This window comes from Balaenoptera acutorostrata, chromosome 7 (assembly GCF_949987535.1).
Source record: "Balaenoptera acutorostrata chromosome 7, mBalAcu1.1, whole genome shotgun sequence".
NCBI classification, from domain to species: Eukaryota; Metazoa; Chordata; class Mammalia; order Artiodactyla; family Balaenopteridae; genus Balaenoptera; species Balaenoptera acutorostrata.
In genome coordinates, this window is record NC_080070.1 from 42,604,607 (window position 1) to 42,624,873 (window position 20,267).

Sequence of the window (20,267 nt, forward strand, 5' to 3'; positions counted from 1 at the left end):
ACATTCGCATTATAGGGGTCCCAGAAGGAGAAGAGAGAGAGAAAGGACCAGAGAAAATATTTGAAGAGATTATAGTCGAAAACTTCCCTAACATGGGAAAGGAAATAGCCACCCAAGTCCAGGAAGCGCAGAGAGTCCCATACAGAATAAACCCAAGGAGAAACACGCCGAGACACATAGTAATCAAAGTGGCAAAAATTAAAGACAAAGAAAAATTACTGAAAGCAGCAAGGGAAAAACGACAAATAACATACAAGGGAACTCCCATAAGGTTAACAGCTGATTTCTCAGCAGAAACTCTGCAAGCCAGAAGGGAGTGGCATGATATACTTAAAGTGATGAAAGGGAAGAACCTACAACCAAGATTACTCTACCCAGCAAGGATCTCATTTAGATTTGATGGAGAAATCAAAAGCTTTACAGACAAGCAAAAGCTAAGAGAATTCAGCACCACCAAACCAGCTCTACAACAAATGCTAAAGGAACTTCTCTAAGTGGGAAACACAAGAGAAGAAAAGGACCTACAAAAACAAACCCAAAACAATTGAGAAAATGGTCATAGGAACATACATATCGATAATTACCTTAAACGTGAATGGATTAAATGCCCCAACCAAAAGACATAGACTGGCTGAATGGATACAAAAACAAGACCCATCTATATGCTGTCTACAAGAGACCCACTTCAGACCTAGGGACACATACAGACTGAAACTGAGGGGATGGAAAAAGATATTCCATGCAAATGGAAATCAAAAGAAAGCTGGAGTAGCTATACTCATATCAGATAAAATAGACTTTAAAATAAAGAATGTTACAAGAGACAAGGAAGGACACTACATAATGATGCAGGGATCAATCCAAGAAGAAGATATAACAATTATAAATATATATGCACCCAACATAGGAGCACCTCAATACATAAGGCAACTGCTAACAGCTATAAAAGAGGAAATCGACAGTAACACAATAATAGTGGGGGACTTTAACACCTCACTTACACCAATGGACAGATCATCCAAAATGAAAATAAATAAGGAAACAGAAGCTTTAAATGACACAATAGACCAGATAGATTTAATTGATATATATAGGACATTCCATCCAAAAACGGCAGATTACACGTTCTTCTCAAGTGCTCACGGAACATTCTCCAGGATAGATCACATCTTGGGTCACAAATCAAGCCTCAGTAAATTTAAGAAAATTGAAATCATATCAAGCATCTTTTCTGACCACAACACTATGAGATTAGAAATGAATTACAGGGAAAAAAACGTAAAAAAGACAAACACATGGAGGCTAAACAATACGTTACTAAATAACCAAGAGATCACTGAAGAAATCAAACAGGAAATAAAAAAAATACCTAGAGACAAATGACAATGAAAACACGACGACCCAAAACCTATGGGATGCAGCAAAAGCGGTTCTAAGAGGGAAGTTTATAGCTATACAAGCCTACCTAAAGAAACAAGAAAAATCTCAAGTAAACAATCTAACCTTACACCTAAAGAAACTAGAGAAAGAAGAACAAACAAAACCCAAAGTTAACAGAAGGAAAGAAATCATAAAGATCAGAGCAGAAATAAATGAAATAGAAACAAAGAAAACAATAGCAAAGATCAATAAAACTAAAAGTTGGTTCTTTGAGAAGATAAACAAAATTGATAAGCCATTAGCCAGACTCATCAAGAAAAAGAGGGAGAGGACTCAAATCAATAAAATTAGAAATGAAAAAGGAGAAGTTACAACAGACACCGCAGAAATACAAAACATCCTAAGAGACTACTACAAGCAACTTTATGCCAATAAAATGGACAACCTGGAAGAAATGGACAAATTCTTAGAAAGGTATAACCTTCCAAGACTGAATCAGGAAGAAACAGAAAATATGAACAGACCAATCACAAGTAATGAAATTGAAACTGTGATTAAAAATCTTCCAACAAACAAAAGTCCAGGACCAGATGGCTTCACAGGTGAATTCTATCAAACATTTAGAGAAGAGCTAACACCCATCCTTCTCAAACTCTTCCAAAAAATTGCAGAGGAAGGAACACTCCCAAACTCATTCTATGAGGCCACCATCACCCTGATACCAAAACCAGACAAAGACACTACAAAAAAAGAAAATTACAGACCAATATCACTGATGAATATAGATGCAAAAATCCTCAACAAAATACTAGCAAACAGAATCCAACAACACATTAAAAGGATCATACACCATGATCAAGTGGGATTTATCCCAGGGATGCAAAGATTCTTCAATATACGCAAATCAATCAATGTGATACACCATATTAACAAACTGAAGTATAAAAACCATATGATCATCTCAATAGATGCAGAAAAAGCTTTTGACAAAATTCAACACCCATTTCTGATAAAAACTCTCCAGAAAGTGGGCATAGAGGGAACCTACCTCAACATAATAAAGGCCATATATGACAAACCCACAGCAAACATCATTCTCAATGGTGAAAAACTGAAAGCATTTCCTCTAAGATCAGGAACGAGACAAGGATGTCCACTCTCACCACTATTATTCAACATAGTTCTGGAAGTCCTAGCCACGGCAATCAGAGAAGAAAAAGAAATAAAAGGAATACAGGGCTTCCCTGGTGGCGCAGTGGTTGAGAATCTGCCTGCTAATGCAGGGGACACGGGTTCGAGCCCTGGTCTGGGAAGATCCCACATGCCACGGAGCAGCTGGGCCCGTGAGCCACAATTGCTGAGCCTGCGCGTCTGGAGCCTGTGCCCCGCAACGGGAGGGGCCGCGATAGAGAAAGGCCCGCGCACCGCGATGAAGAGCGGTCCCCGCACCGCGATGAAGAGTGGCCCCCGCTTGCCGCAACTGGAGAAAGCCCTCGCACGAACCGAAGACCCAACACAGCCAAAAATAAATAAATAAATAAATAAATAAATAAGAAAATCCTTTAAAAAAAAAAAAAAAAAGAAGGAATACAAATTGGAAAAGAAGAAGTAAAACTGTCACTGTTTGCGGATGACATGATACTATACATAGAGAATCCTAAAACTGCCACCAGAAAACTGCTAGAGCTAATTAATGAATATGGTAAAGTTGCAGGCTACAAAATTAATGCACAGAAATCTCTTGCATTCCTATACACTAATGATGAAAAATCTGAAAGAGAAATTATGGAAACACTCCCATTTACCATTGCAACAAAAAGAATAAAATACCTAGGAATAAACCTACCTAGGGAGACAAAAGACCTTTATGCAGAAAACTATAAGACACTGATGAAAGAAATTAAAGATGATACCAACAGATGGAGAGATATACCATGTTCTTGGATTGGAAGAATCAACATTGTGAAAATGAGTATACTACCCAAAGCAATCTACAGATTTAATGCAATCCCTATCAAATTACCAATGGCATTTTTTATGGAGCTAGAACAAATCATCTTAAAATTTGTATGGAGACACAAAAGACCCCAAATAGCCAAAGCAGTCTTGAGGCAAAAAAATGGAGCTGGAGGAATCAGACTCCCTGACTTCAGACTATACTACAAAGCTACAGTAATCAAGACAATATGGTACTGGCACAAAAACAGAAACATAGATCAATGGAACAAGATAGAAAGCCCAGAGATTAACCCACGCACCTATGGTCAACTAATCTATGACAAAGGAGGCAAAGATATACAATGGAGAAAAGACAGTCTCTTCAATAAGTGGTGCTGGGAAAACTGGACAGCTACATGTAAAAGAATGAAATTAGAATACTCCCTAACACCATACACAAAAATAAACTCAAAATGGATTAGAGACCTAAATATAAGACTGGACACTATAAAACTCTTAGAGGAAAACATAGGAAGAACACTCTTTGACATAAATCACAGCAAGATCTTTTTTGATCCACCTCCTAGAGTAATGGAAATAAAAACAAAAATAAACAAGTGGGACCTAATGAAACTTCAAAGCTTTTGCACAGCAAAGGAAACCATAAACAAGACGAAAAGACAACCCTCAGAATGGGAGAAAATATTTGCAAATGAATCAACGGACAAAGGATTAATCTCCAAAATATATAAACAGCTCATTCAGCTCAATATCAAAGAAACAAACACCCCAATCCAAAAATGGGCAGAAGACCTAAATAGACATTTCTCCAAAGAAGACATACAGACGGCCACGAAGCACATGAAAAGATGCTCAACATCACTAATTATTAGAGAAATGCAAATCAAAACTACAATGAGGTATCACCTCACTCCTGTTAGAATGGGCATGATCAGAAAATCTACAAACAACAAATGCTGGAGAGGGTGTGGAGAAAAGGGAAACCTCTTGCACTGTTGGTGGGAATGTAAATTGATACAGCCATTATGGAGAACAATATGGAGGTTCCTTAAAAAACTAAAAATAGAATTACCATATGACCCAGCAATCCCACTACTGGGCATATACCCAGAGAAAACCGTAATTCAAAAAGACACATGCACCCGAATGTTCATTGCAGCACTATTTACAATACCCAGGTCATGGAAGCAACCTAAATGCCCATCAACAGACGAATGGATAAAGAAGATGTGGTACATATATACAATGGAATATTACTCAGCCATAAAAAGGAACGAAATTGAGTCATTTGTTGAGACGTGGATGGATCTAGAGACTGTCATACAGAGTGAAGTAAGTCAGAAAGAGAAAAACAAATATCGTATATTAATGCATGTATGTGGAACCTAGAAAAATGGTACAGATGAGCCAGTTTGCAGGGCAGAAGTTGAGACACAGATGTAGAGAATGGACATATGGACACCAAGGGGGGAAAACTGCGGTGAGGTGGGGATGGTGGTGTGCTGAATTGGGCGATTGGGATTGACATGTATACACTGATGTGTATAAAACTGATGCCTAATAAGAACCTGCAGTATAAAAAAAAAACAAACAAAACAACTAATACTAAACTTTCATTGGGTTATTTGTATGGAAATATGTTAATATAAATGTTTCAGACATTACATGAAATTTCAAAAAAAAAAAAAAACAATGGGAACTACGAACCTGCAGGCTGCGAAACGGAGACCCCAAACACAGTAAGTTAAGCAAAATGAGAAGACAGAGAAACACACAGCAGATGAAGGAGCAAGGTAAAAACCCACCAGACCAAACAAATGAAGAGGAAATAGGCAGTCTACCTGAAAAAGAATTCAGAATAATGATAGTAAAGATGATCCAAAATCTTGGAAATAGAATGGAGAAAATACAAGAAACGTTTAACAAGGACCTAGAAGAACTAAAGAGCAAACAAACAATGATGAACAACACAATAAGTGAAATTTAAAATTCTCTAGAAGGAATCAATAGCAGAATAACTGAGGCAGAAGAACGGATAAGTGACCTGGAAGATAAAATAGTGGAAACAACTACTGCAGAGTAGAATAAAGAAAAAAGAATGAAAAGAATTGAGGACAGTCTTAAGAGACCTCTAGAACAACGTTAAATGCACCAACATTCAAATTATAGGGATCCCAGAAGAAGAAGACAAAAAGAAAGGGACTGAGAAAATATTTGAAAAGATTATAGTTGAAAACGTCCCTAATATGGGAAAGGAAATAGTCAATCAAGTCCAGAAAGTGCAGAGAGTCCCATAAGGATAAATCCAAGGAGAAACACACCAAGACATATTAAACTATCAAAAATTAAATACAAAGAAAAAATAGTAAAAGTATACAAGGGAAAATAACATACAAGGGATTCCCCATAAGATTAACAGCTGATATTTCAGCAGGAACTCTGCAAGCCAGAAGGGAGTTGCAGAACATATTTAAAGTGATGAAAGGGAAAAACCTACAACCAAGATTACTCTACCCAGCAAGCATGTCATTCAGATTCGACAGAAAAATTAAAACCTTTACAGACAAGCAAAAGTTAACAGAATTCAGCACCACCAAACCAGCTTTACAACAAATGCTAAAGGAACTTCTCTAGTCAGGAAACACAAGAGAAGGAAAAGACCTACAATAACAAACCCAAAACAATTAAGAAAATGGTAATAGGAACATACATATTGATAATTACCTTAAATGTAAATGGATTAAATGCTCCAACCAGAAGACATAGACTGGCTGAATGGATCCAAAAACAAGACCTGTATATATGCTGTCTACAAGAGACCTAGGGACACATACAGACTGAAAGTGAGGGGATGGAAAAAGGTATTCCATGCAAATGGAAATCAAAAGAAAGCTAGAGTAGCAATTCTCATATCAGACAAAATAGACTTTAAAATAAAGACTATTACAAGAGACAAAGAAGAACACTACATAATGATCAAGGGATCAATCCAAGAAGAAGATATAACAATTGTAAATATTTATGCACCCAACATAGGAGCATCTCAATACATAAGGCAAATGCTAACATCCATAAAAGGGGAAATCAACAGTAACACAATCATAGTAGGGGACTTTAACACCCCACTGTCACCAGTGGACAGATCATCCAAAACGAAAATAAATAAGGAAACAAGCTTTAAATGATAACATTAAACAAGATGGGCTTAATTGATATTTATAGGACATTCCATCCAAAAACAACAGAATACACTTTCTTCTCAAGTGCGCACAGAACATTCTCCAGGAGAGATCATATCTTGGGTCACAAATCAAGCCTTGGTAAATTTAAGATAATTGAAATTGAAATTGTATCGAGTATCTTTTCCGACTACAACGCTATAAGACTAGATATCAATTACAGGAAAAAATCTGTAAAAAATACAAACACATGGAGGCTAAACAATACACTACTTAATAACCAAGAGATCAGTGAAGAAATCAAAGAGGAAATCAAAAAATACCTAGAAATAAATGACAATGAAAACATGACGACCTAAAACCTATGGGATGCAACAAAAGCAGTTCTAAGAGGGAAGTTGACAGCAATACAATCCTACCTCAAGAAACAAGAAACATCTCAAACAACCTAACCTTACACCTAAAGCAATTAGAGAAAGAAGAACAAAAAAACCCCCAAAGTTAGCAGAAGGAAAGAAATCATAAAGATCAGATCAGAAATAAATGAAATAGAAACAAAGAAAACAATAGCAAAGATCAATAAAATTAAAAGCTGGTTCTTTGAGAAATAAACAAAATTGATAAACCATTAGCCAGACTCATCAAGAAAAAAAGGGAGAAGCCTCAAATCAATAGAATTAGAAATGTAAAAGGAGAAGTAACTACTGACACCGCAGAAGTACAGAGGATCATGAGAGATTACTACAAGCAACTATATGCCAATAAAATGGACAACCTGGAAGAAATGGACAAATTCTTAGAAAAGCACAACCTTCCGAGACTGAACCAGGAAGAAATAGAAGAAGAAATAGAAAATATAAACAGACCAATCACAAGCACTGAAATTGAAACTGTGATTAAAAATCTTCCAACAGGGCTTCCCTGGTGGTGCAGTGGTTGAGAATCTGCCTGCCAATGCAGGGGGCACGGGTTTGAGCCCTGGTCCGGTAAGATCCCACATGCTGCGGAGCAACTGGGCCCGTGAGCCACGACTACTGAGCCTGCGCGTCTGGAGGCTGTGCTCCGCAACAAGAGAGGCCGCGATAGTGAGAGGCCCGCGCACCGCGATGAAGATTGGCCCCCACTTGCCGCAACTAGAGAAGGCCCTCGCACAGAAACGAAGACCCAACACAGCCATAAAAAAAAAAACAAAAAATCTTCCAACAAACAAAAGCCCAGGACCAGATGGCTTCACAGGCAAATTCTATCAAACATTTAGAGAAGAGCTAACACCTATCCTTCTCAAACTCTTCCAAAATATAGCAGAGGGATGAACACTCCCAAACTCATTCTATGAGGCCACCATCACCCTCATACCAAAACCAGTCAAAGATGTCACAAAGAAAGAAAACTACAGGCCAATATCACTGATGAACATAAATGCAAAAATCCTCAACAAAATACTAGCAAACAGAATCCAACAGCACATTAAAAGGATCATACACCATGATCAAGTGGGGTTTATCCCAGGAATGCAAGGATTCTTCAATATACGCAAATCAATCAATGTGATACACCATATTAACAAACTGAAGGAGAAAAACCATATGATCATCTCAATAGATGCAGAAAAAGTTTTTGACAAAATTTAACACCTATTTATGATAAAAATCCTCCAGAATGTAGGCATAGAGGGAACTTACTTCAACATAATAAAGGTCATATATGACAAACCCACAGCCAACATTGTTCTCAATGGTGAAAAACTGAAACCATTTCCTCTAAGATCAGGAACAAGACAAGGCTGTCCACCCTCACCACTGTTATTCAACATAGTTTTGGAAGTCCTAGCCATGGCAATCAGAGAAGAAAAAGAAATAAAAGGAATCCAAATCGGAAAAGAAGAAGTAAAGCTGTCACTGTTTGCAGAAAACATGATGCTATATATAGAGAATCCTAAAGATACCACCAGAAAACTACTAGAGCTGATCAATGAATTTGGTAAAGTAGCAGGATACAAAATTAATGCACAGAAATCTCTTGCATTCCTACACACTAATGATGAGAAATCTAAAAGAGAAATTAAGGAAACACTCCCATTTACCACTGCAACAAAAAGAATAAAATTCCTAGGAATACACCTACCTAAGGAGACAAAAGACCTGTATGCAGAAAACTATAAGACACTGATGAAAGAAATCAAAGATGATACAAACAGATGGAGAGATATACCATGCTCTTGGATTGGAGAATCAACATTGTGAAAATGACTATATTACCCAAAGCAATCTACAGATTCAATGCAATTCCTTTCAAATTACCAATGGCATTTTTCACAGAAGTAGAACAAAAAATCTCACAATTTGTATGGAAACACAAAAGACCCCGAATAGCCAAAGCAATCTTGAGAAAGAAAAACGGAGCTGGAGGAATCAGGCTCCCTGACTTCAGACTATACTACAGAGCTACAGTAATCAAGACAGTATGGTTCTGGCACAAAAACAGAAATATAGATCAATGGAACAAGACAGAAAGCCCAGAGATAAACTCAGGTACATATGGTCACCTTATTTTTGATAAAGGAGGCAAGAATATACAATAGAGAAAAGACAGCCTCTTCAATGAGTGATGCAGGGAAAACTGAACAGCTACATTTAAAGGAATGAAATTAGACCACTCCCTAACACCATACACAAAAATAAACTGAAAATGGATTAAAGACCTAAATGTAAGGCCAGACACTGTAAAACTCTTAGAGGAAAACATAGGCAGAACATTCTATGACATAAATCACAGCAAGATCCTTTTTGAAATGCCTCCTAGAGAAATGGAAATAAAAACAAAAATAAACAAATGGGACCTAATGAAACTTAAAAGCTTTTGCACAGCAAAGGAAAAGATAAACAAGTTGAAAAGGCAACCCTCAGAATGGGAGAAAATATTTGCAAATGAAGCAAATGACAAAGGATTAATTTCCAAAATTTACAAGCAGCTCATGCAGCTCAATATCAAAAAAACAAACAACCCTATCCAAAAATGGGCAGAAGACCTAAGTAGACATTTCTCCAAGGAAGATATACAGATTGCCAACAAACACATGAAAGGATGCTCAGCATCACTAATTATTAGAGAAATGCAAATCAAAATTACAATAAGATATCACCTCACACCAGTCAGAATGGCCATCATGAAAAAGTCTACAAACAGTAAATGCTGGAGAGGGTGTGGAGATAAGGGAACCCTCTTGCACTGTTGGTGTGAATGTAAATTGATACAGCCACTATGGAGAACAGAATGAAGGTTCCCTAAAAAACTAAAAATAGAACTACCATATGACCCATCAATCCCACTACTGGGCATATACCCTGAGAAAACCATAATTCAAAAAGAGTCATGTACCACAATGTTCATTGCAGCTCTATTTACAATAGCCAGAACATGGAAGCAACCTAAGTGTCCATCGACAGATGAATGGATAAAGAAGATGTGGCACATATATACAATGGAATATTACTCAGCCATAAAAGGAAACGAAACTGAGTTATTTGTAATGAGGTGGATGGACCTAGAGTCTTTCATACAGAGTGAAATAAGTCAGAAAGAGAAAAACAAATACCGTATGCTAACACATACATATGGAATCTAAAAAAAATTAAAAAAGAATCTACATTCTTTTAAATGTAGCTGTCCAGTTTTTTTTCAAATCTAAAAAAAAAACAAACGTGGTTCTGAAGTACCTAGGGGCAGGACAGGAATAATGACGCAGTCGTAGAGAATGGACTTGAGGACACGGGGAGGGGGAAGGGTAAGCTGGGATGAAGTGAGAGAGTGGCATGGACATATATACACTACCAAATGTAAATAGATAGCTAGTGGGAAGCAGCCGCCTTGCACAGGGAGATCAGCTCGGTGCTTTGTGACCACCTAGAGCGGTGGGATAGGGACTGTGGGAGGCAGAGGCAAGAGGGAGGAGATATGGGGACATATGTATATGTATAGCTGAACCACTTTGTTATAAAGCAGAAACTAACACACTATTGTAAAGCAATTATACTCCAATAAAGATGTTTAAAAAAAAGGAATCAGTAAAATATGTAATAAATTATATAATGTTAAGTGCTAAGGAAAAAAAAAATAAAGCAGAGAAAGGGTATGGGAAATCTGAGAAAGGAATGGAATTTTAAATTGAGTGGCCGAGAAAGGCCTCACTGAGAAGTGACATTTGGATTAAGTCCTGAGAAATGAAGGAGCTAGTCCTGTGGGCTTAAGGCCAGGGTGGGTGCTGGGGGTGGGGGAGCATTCCAGGCAGGGGAGCTCCAAAATTGCAGTGGGCATGAGGTGAAACAGTGCTTGGCATAGCTGACGAATATCTAGGAGGCCAGCGTGTCTGGAGGAGACCAAGGAGGAGAGCAGTGGGAGATGAGCCTAAAGAGATGGCAGGAGGCTAGGTCCTAAAGGACCTCATAGGTAAGAAAGGAAGCCACTGAAGTGTTTTTCACAGAGAACTGACATTATCTGACTTTTTAACAGGATCATGCTGGCCACTGAGTTTTGAGAGTCAAGTGAAGAGGGCAAGAGTGGAAACATGGGGTTCATTTAGGAGGCTACAGTTATAATCCAGACAAAAGCTGGTGGTGGCTTGAGCCAGAAAAGTGGCAGTGGTGATAGTGAGAAGTGGCTGGATCCTGGATATATTCTGAAAATAGTGTTCACAGGATTTTCTGACAAACTGGGATGTGGGGTTAGCCACTATCTGTGATACTGTCAAATTTCCATCGTATGCCCCTAATTGGTGAAAAAGATACAAAATTCTCACTTGTTCTGTCATTCTTAGAGTATGATGTTCCTGACATAACTTCAACTTTAGTTTTGTTCCTGAGTTTGAAAACACATCCCACAATTATTTCTGTGTCCTATCTCAACCTTGAGGAAAGATAAAGAGAAAATGTGGCTTTGAAAATTGACAGTGCCAGTGCTATCTTACGAGTTTCTCAACTGTTAGCTCCAGCCTTATTTCATTTCCCTTGATGTTCTCAAGGCCTGTCTCAGAACCTTGCACACCTTAGGCTCTCAGAAAATGTTCGTTAAATGGTATAGTCTCCACATTCCCCACGCAATAATTAAAACAACAATCAGCCCCTATCAACTGCACAATCATAAATTAAAATTTGTATTTTAGTATTAAGGATATTATGCCGGGGTACTCATTGGGTAAATGTAGTTGAGCTTCCAGCACCTTCATTACTACCAGCTGCAATCTAAAGTTATTTTAGCTTTTTGCACCTGGAAAGGTAACTAAAAGGCGGAGGAGACTGGCTTTGTAATTCGCAGCTAGGACTGCGCCACCTGTCTCTTGTAAAATCTACTGAGGAGTTAACGCCCTCTTAAACAGCGCACAAATGTCTATGAGGATGATCAGTCAAAATGCGTGTGTACGAAAGGCTGGAGATCCGAGCCTCTCCCAGGGTCCAGCCCACAAGCTCCCGAGGCACGGGCCTGCGCTGTGCACGCCGGGAGTTGTAGTTCCTCCTCTTCCTGCGAGCCAGGACGCCGTATCTCTGGCGCCTCCAACGGCGCGCAGGCTCCGTGAAGCACGGCGCACGCGGACGGCACGCGTTTCCTAGCAACGGGGGAGCGGCAACGTCACGCCGGCGGGCGCTAAGAGCAGCTGCACAGTGTTGGGCGGCTTTGAGTACCTGCCAGCACCTGCGGGTTGGAGGAACGCTGCTCGCAGCTCTCTGTCGGCACGTCTCCGTCCGTCCTTACCCGCCTTATCCTGCACCCGGTCGCTGAGAGCAACCTTCCTCCGCGACCCCGCGTCTGAGGCACGGCCGGAGGCTAGAGGTGGCCCGCCGGGTTCCTGTCTGGCCCTCGCCCCGAGCGCCCGCGGACCCCGCCGCCCGCGGCCTCAGCGGGGCGATGCTGGAGTCCATTCGCGTGACGGGTGAGTGTCAGGAAGGGTGGCCCCTGGGCTGGCGGGAGCGGCCAGCGTCGTCCCGGCCGCTTGCGGCGAGTACCCGGAGGCCGAGGTGACGGTAGGATGTGGGCTTCGGTGCTCAACGCGGCGCCCTGAACAGTGCGGAACGCGCGGAAGGTGCTCAGGGAAAAGGTGTGCAGGGAAGAGAGAAAACGGTCCCTTTTCCTTTTGTCACTTATTATCAGTAAGCGCGTGCTGTGGACTGTAGTGAGGTAAAGTATAATAGATCGGCCCTACAAATGTACAATCTGAATATTGTTAAATTCTGTTTCAAGGCTTATTAGATATGTAATTAGGCATTGTAGTGCACTAGGATCTAGTTTTCTAGAATGTTCAGAAAAGTCAGAGCTAAGCAAAAGAGCACATCTCTGTATATCAGTATTTATACTGTTTGTATGTATGCTTTTATTCCTAAATCAGAACGTTTTGTGTTGATATTAAGAGGTCACTTTATAGTATGTATTATACCAAGCGCAAAAAATGGTTGTTTAGACCCCAGGTCAGAAAGTTATTTGCCTTTTGTTACTTTTAGAAAATAACTGTGTATATTAATCATCTAAAAATTATCTTACACAATATTAGAATAATTTCCTAGGCCATTTTCCCGTCATTTGATTCTGCCTAACATTCCTGCAAGACAGCGTTCTTGATAACCTAGTATCATGACTGAAAACACCGAAGAACAGCAGAGTAAAGGGAGATGTCTAATCTTGCAACTGGCTTCAAAATAAGACCAGATTTTTTTACTTTAAGGCATCGCTGTACCTAATAGACCATTTTTCTGCAAAATTTTAAATTGTATAACGAAATGCACTTTTAATGAAAATATTTATGGTCTTAATTTTATATTTCATGTTCCAGGTTATAAAATGAGGAGTTGATTTTGTGCAGTCATGACATTGCTGTGATTTATCTCATTGTTATTTATGTTGTCAGGAAACATAGACAATTACAAGATCTAAGATTTAAGAGGCAACTTAAATTGACATTAAATTTTTTTCTTAAAGTGATTTGATGTAGATCCTCTTCTTTCATCTTAAAATACAATGAAAATTGAAAGTTATTATTTTTTTAAAATTTATTTTGGGCTGCGTTCGGTATTTGTTGCTGCACACGGGCTTTCTCTAGTTGCAGCAAGTGGGGGCTACTCTTGGTTGTGGTGCGCGGGCTTCTCATTGTGGTGGCTTTTCTCTTGTTGCAGAGCACGGGCTCTAGGCACGCGGGCTCTAGAGCTCAGGCTCAGTAGTTGTGGCGCACGGGCTTAGTTGCTCCGTGGCATGTGGGATCGATCTTCCCAGACCAGGGCTCAAACCCATGTCCCCTGCTTTGGCAGGCGGATTCTTAACCACTGCGCCACCAGGGAAGTCCTGAAAGCTACTTTAAAGTACCATATCTTCTTTTTGTATTGGAGCAGAGTCTCTCAACCGTGGCACTATTAATGTTGAGTCAGTAGATAACTCTTTGTTGCAGGGGGCTGTCCTGTGCATTGCAGAATGTTTAGCAGCGTCCCGGGCCTCTTCCACTAGAAGCTAGTAACCCCCCTGCCCCCGCCCCCAACACGCACACAGTTGTGTCAAACAGAAATGTCTCCAGACATTGTCAAATGTCTCCTGGAGGGCAAAATTACCCCCCCCCCCAACCCGCCCCATTTGAGAACCACTGCCCTGGAGAAAAAATATACTAGTTAGAAAAATATACTAGTGAAGGTTATTAGATAACGATTTAGAAATAACATCAATTAAGATGATTTCCCCAAAGCATAACAATCATGGTAGAGGAAAAATACAATTATGATAATATTAATTTTAGAAAGTGGGTATTCTGACCAGTTAGCCATACAAAGTGGATCTCCTGTTTTTCAATATGCAGAGTTGGAAGTTTGAGGAGAGATACTTTCTAAAATAGTAGACCCACTCCTCCTGCCTCAACTCTCTTCCCATAATTTAGTGGCAATAGACGTATCAATCCAACTCTGCATGTTGCGTTTCCTGAGATAAGATAATTTGGCAGTGTATTTCTGTAGTTCAATAAAAATTCAAATAGTCATTTGAGACAATTCAAGCCTCATTTAAAACAACTGACTGGTTGTTTTTCAAAATAGTTTCTCCATTTCTTTTATAAATTTCTTGACTAGTTAAAAGGATAGTTCTAGAACCCCATGCCTGACATTTCGCTGACATATCAGAAAGCCCAGTTTCAACGGCCAGAAACTTTATGAAGAGAGTTTAGCTGAAAGCATGCCCTCCTTTTCCCTCACTATCCCCTCATCATTCATTGATATCTTAGAAGCCCATGTGCTTCTGGTTAGCATCAAGAGCATGCTTGTTTGCGGTAAGGGTACTGATGGAAATGTGTTTATTTCTTTTCAGCTTTAAAATAGGTATAAATATAGAGCAAACTGATGGTTTTATTTCAGGACTGAAGCAGTTACTTGCTTCTGAAATCACTTCCTATATAGTATCTTACTCACTTTTGACTTATGAGTCATGATTTAATATAATCTAAATATAACATCCTGGTGAACTGATTGGAGGAGTAAAATAAAATAAGAAAGATTTGTATGTTATATATGCTGTTTGAAATGGGATCAAATCAGAAGAGATTTGTTTACCTTCTCATAGCTTTTTAAAGAAGACGGTTTGTTATACTATAGCCACTAAAATGTTGATTCTAGAATGTAGAATTTATTACTTAATGTTAAATTTACCTTGGAAATCCAAATTTCATGATTCTGAATATCTTCCCATTTACGTTATTCCGTGGAGTATTTCTGTAGGAGCTGAATATAGTATTGAATATAATAATGATACTGATAGTTAACACCTGCTGCTTAGTACAGGCCAGCATTGTTCTCAGCACTTCACATATATTACCTTTTCTGATCCTCCTACCAATGCTGTGAGGTATATAGTAGTAGTATCCCATTTTACAGATAGGGAAACTGCAGCACAAAGATGTTAAGTAACTTGCTCAAGGTCACAGCTGCTAATAAACAGCCAAGATTCAAATCAGAGAAGCTCCATTCCAAAGCCCATTTTCTCAACCACTAGGAAAGTCAGAACCCTTGTTTAAATGACTCTATGTTGATTTAAGCCACAAAATTCAACATGAGGATCTCATTTAACATCAGTGGTACATTAGCTGATAGTTTACTCCAGGTGCTTTTAAGTTTTTATCACAGGCAAGTCTGTAATTTTTGCCTGGAAAGATCATATTTTACTTGACTATAAAATTGTTTTCAAAATAGAAGAAGACATCTAGCTCATTAAGTGAGTAACAAAATGCTATCAGAAGCCATATAAGATTATGTTATTTTATGAATTCCTACTGCCTGTATCTTGTATGTGATATAAGAAGTGATTAATCATCTGGTAATGAAGCTCCTTTGTAACAAAAGTGAATGTTTAAAAATACTGGAGACAAAAGTCTTAAGAGCAGTGTTTGGCCATGTGGGATGAATACACTTAGGCACATAGCTCCTGTCTGTCCTATAGCAGTAGGCACCTGCCATTAAAATTTATCTTCAACATCACTAATTGTTTCACATATTTATGCATCCTGGTATGATTTTTGCCTCAATCTTCAGGCATTCAAGTCCTGTATCCTTTCCCTCCTCTCAAATATTCTGTTTCCTTGGCTACTACCTCTCAGGGCAGTGAGTGAGCAGAAACAAACACAGATGTATGCCATAATGGGACTTATAATTTCAGTGATGAGGAAGGCCATCATATAAACAAATGTAAGACTGCAACCATGACAAGTGAGTCAAAGAACCTTCCAGGGAAGTTTTCCTGAACAAGTGATACTTGAACTGAAGGATGAATAGGGATTAATGTAACAGAGAGGAGAGGGCAGGGCTCTTCAAACACAGGGAACAGAATATGAAGATGTTTTGTGTCTGGAGAGGGAGTGGTGAGTGTGCGGGATTGACAAAATGAAGGGAGGCTAGAGTGGACTGATTAAGGGGGAACATTGTGCATGATGGGGCCAGAGAGGCAGAGTGACCTGACCATGAGTGACCTCATGTGCCATGATTAGGATTTTGTCTTCACCCTGAGTGGAAAGCCTGGGGAAGTTTTTCTCGCATGTTCACTGTTGTTTTAGGTGGTATTGAATGAATTTTCTTTTACCACAGACCATCATTTCCCAGCATTATAGAATACCCTTCATGCTTCTAACTGCAAAAACACACCATCACCACCACCACAAGCAGTTTCTGACCAAAAAACAATAGTATCATGTTATAAGAGTCCTTGCTGCGGATAGAGTAACACTGAAGTGCCCCTAACCGGGGCTGTGACATTTTTAAGAATCCTGAAGTATAGTTGAGTTTCTCAGTTCTTGAATGATACTAGCAGTGCCTTTTCATCTCTCTGTTTACTTACAGTTGAGAAACTATATTGGATAATGTTGAATTTGGAGGTATTATAATTAAAAGATTACCTGTTATAATGCAGACAAATTGGGCAATAAATGTTTTCAAAGATACTGATTTTTTAAATATACCAGTTTAAAAATTATAGTGTACCTTACATTCAGTCAAGTGCTTGAGTCTTAAATGGGCAGCCTGATGAATCTGTACATATGTAACCACTGCGCAGAACAAGATAGCTTTCTAGCCCCCATACCCTGGTACCTCCTCCCAGTTTATAACCCCTCCCTCAAAGATAAGCACTATTCTGCCTTCTAATACCATAAATTAGTTTTGCCTGTTTTTTTAAAAAATTTATTTTTAATTTGTTTATTTTTGGCTGCGTTGGGTCTTCATTGCTGTGCAAAGGCTTTTCTCTAGTTGTGGTGCTCGCGCTTCTCCTTGTGGTGGCTTCTCTTATTGAGGAGCACGGGCTCTAGGCCCACAGGCTCAGTAGTTGTAGCACACGGGCATAATTGCTCCGCAGTATGTGGGATCTTCCCGGACCAGGGATTGAACCTGTGTTCCCTGCATTGGCAGGCAGATTCTTAACCACTGCACCACAAGGGAAGTCCCAAGTTTTGCCTGTTTTTGAACCACATATAAGTGGAATTATACAGTATGTATTCTCTTGATCTGGCTTTGTTTGCTCAGTATTGTCTGTGAGATTCATCTATATTGTTGCTTGCAAACTCAGTTTGTTCTTTTTCATTGCAATATAATATTCTATTGTATGAATATACCACAATTTGCTCATCCTTTCTGCTGTTGACAGATGTTAGATCATTTGAGTTTAAGTAATGATGAACAGCTTGGTAAAACTAAAGTGTTTATCTTGTTTGAGAATTGTTTTATTTTGCTTCTTCTTCTGTTTGTAATCAAGCAACCTATCGTTTTGTGGTATAAAATTACCCCGGGTTCTCAGGTTTCATAAGTATAAGTGAACCATATGAAATTGCCACTTTATGGGTCAAAATTGGTTGAATGGTATTTTCCAGCAGGCTTTGTTTCTGATGATCTGATCTTCCTTTCAGCCAGAGACCTTGTAACTACTGTGAAACCTCACCTATTCAGTTGTGAAACACTAAGAGTTTAGTGAGCAGTGTTCCCCTCTTTCTTCCATTCCTTTAGATGAGGATCAGGAGGCGCTGATGGGTTTAGTGATGAAGCTACTATTACAGAGAGGTTATTGAAAGAGTTGGGAATGGAAGCCAGGAATCCTGGTATTCTTTACTACTGTTCTAGATACAAATTCAGCTTTCATTGTGTTGGTAATTTCAGTATAGTCATCCACTTGTGACTATACTATCAATTTTAATGTAATATTATTTTCCTTTTTTCCCTCAATATGGGTAATCATTTTGGGGTGAATGACTTCTTTGATCAACAAACTATTTTTGTTTTCTCCAAGATATAGTGAAGCAGATTGCTGGTGGCTAAAATGTTACATTAAATAGTGACTTTTAATATGAGAGTATGATTTTTATTTATTTTATTACTTTTATGAGAGAAAATGAGTTACACTTGCCCCAAAGAAGCCTGCTTATGCTTAAAGTTTTGATTTTTCAGGAAAAAAGGAGTTAGGAGAATAGGATGTTCTTCATTGAACTCTTCTTCTTGTCCTTTTATTATGTTCTTAAGCCTGTTTTAAAGGTTGTTTTTCTTAAACAGTAGTAGTATTTAAAATGACAAAAACAGTATTTTAGGTTTTCTAATACTTAATACAACTAAAATAAGATTAGCATGACTCTGAGAAATTAATGTATATATATCTTGTAAGAGTTGTTTGAAGGTCCACCTGCCCCACATTTATGAACTTCATGGGATATCAGCATTTGGCAGGATTGACATTTACTAAATAGATACACCATTGGTACTCTCAGACTACTTATGAGCAGATGGAGCTTAAAAAGGACTGATGCTAAACCTCTCAGGTAGATAATTAGCAAGTGAACTGAAATGCTGCAACTCCTGGGAGGGGGGAAGGGATTGTGTCATGCACACACTGTAATTTCTCTCCCACTACCCCCATTCCTCCTTGAGTGTTTTGGCAGCTGGTTTAGGACTTTGGTTTAAGTATCCTGAAGCGTATAGGTTGTTTGAGATGGGACAGAATTAAGAATTGAGATGCTTTATGACAAAATAACAGAAAACTCTATGAACGCAGCTCTTTGATCAACAGAGCTACTGAGTCTTAAGAACCAAAGAAATCACTTTTTACATTTTACATTTAAAAAAAAATCAATATACCTGTAATAAACCACCCAAATTAGGAATTCTTCAGAGTAGTTTTGTTAACTGATTTTAATTTGAGGTAACTTCCCCCTTTTTATTATGACGACCAAACGAGAAAAACCTGATTACCTCCTTTTACCTTCCTGGCTGTGCCTAGTCCTTACCCAACTTTTCTAGGTTTGTGATACCCTTATTCTTATCTCAGTTCTCTTGCTCTTTTCCTTTCAGTGTCCGTTTCAGTCTGACTTTCATTATCACTTCTTGTCTCCTAAACTTGTGGTGTCTTGTTAGGGAAACCGACATTGTTCTTGGGCATTTGGACTGCAGCTTGTGTTCCTTAGCCCGTGTTTGCCCATCTTACCCAATTTTGACTATCAGTTGGCAACACTTAAGTATGAAACCCCTGAGGATCTGGGACTTACCAGCCATTGATGAAAGTTTTGTTTGTTCTGTTTATTCACATTATTGAATGGCTTTGTACAGTCAACCTTCAACATGACCCTGTGCAGTCTAGTTCCTATCTCTCAGCTTGTCCATGTAGTAGACATTTTATTTAGCCCCTGCAAGTTTATACTTTCATGTTACCTTTAGACAGCAGAATTCAAATTTCATACGTTGGCCTAGAAAATGTTAACTAGAAGGACTTCTAAGTACCTTACATATTTGGATTGTTTATTATCTACTTTTGACCTTATACTGTTTCTTTACCCTAAACCCTAAGATTTCTGGACTTTAAAAACTTTTAGTGCAGGGTTTCCCTACCGTGGCATTATTTTAGGACGAATATTTTTGTTGTAGGCGGCTGTCCTGTGTATTGAAGGATGTTTAACCTCATCCCTGGCCTCTACCCACAAGATGCTAGTAGCATCCCTCCCTAATTGTGACAACCAAATGTCCCCTGGAGGGCACAGTTGCTCTCATTTGAGAACCACTGGTTCAAGGTCTTCCAGGTTATATTTCCACTCCTACAGTCATCTCCTCATAGAAATATAGAATGGTTCCAGAACTACAAATACCTGTGTATCTAAAGTGGTCAGAGAATGGCATGTTTAGGGTCGTGCCATTCATTCATTCACTTATTTATTCAGTGTACATTTATTGAATGTCTACCAGATACCATGCTAGATGTTGGAAAGAGAAAGATGAA

At 38.8% G+C, this 20,267-nt stretch overlaps 1 protein-coding gene across 8 annotated transcripts in view; it reads left to right on the forward strand.

The window, feature by feature from the left end:
* Nucleotides 1-20,267, forward strand: part of MATCAP2 (microtubule associated tyrosine carboxypeptidase 2) — a 104,183-nt gene that overhangs the window by 14,300 nt on the left and 69,616 nt on the right. For 6 of the 8 annotated variants that reach the window (XR_009008836.1, XM_057549950.1, XM_057549951.1 and 3 more), the window contains exon 1: nt 12,123-12,441. The exons of the other annotated variants lie outside the window; for them this stretch is intronic. Coding sequence is in view for 4 of the 6 variants with exons in the window: in XM_057549950.1 (XP_057405933.1) it covers nt 12,417-12,441 (25 nt within the window). In the remaining 2 variants the exon portion in view is untranslated. Of the gene's footprint in view, nt 1-12,122; nt 12,442-20,267 lie in introns of those variants that run through there. 8 annotated transcript variants of the gene reach the window in all.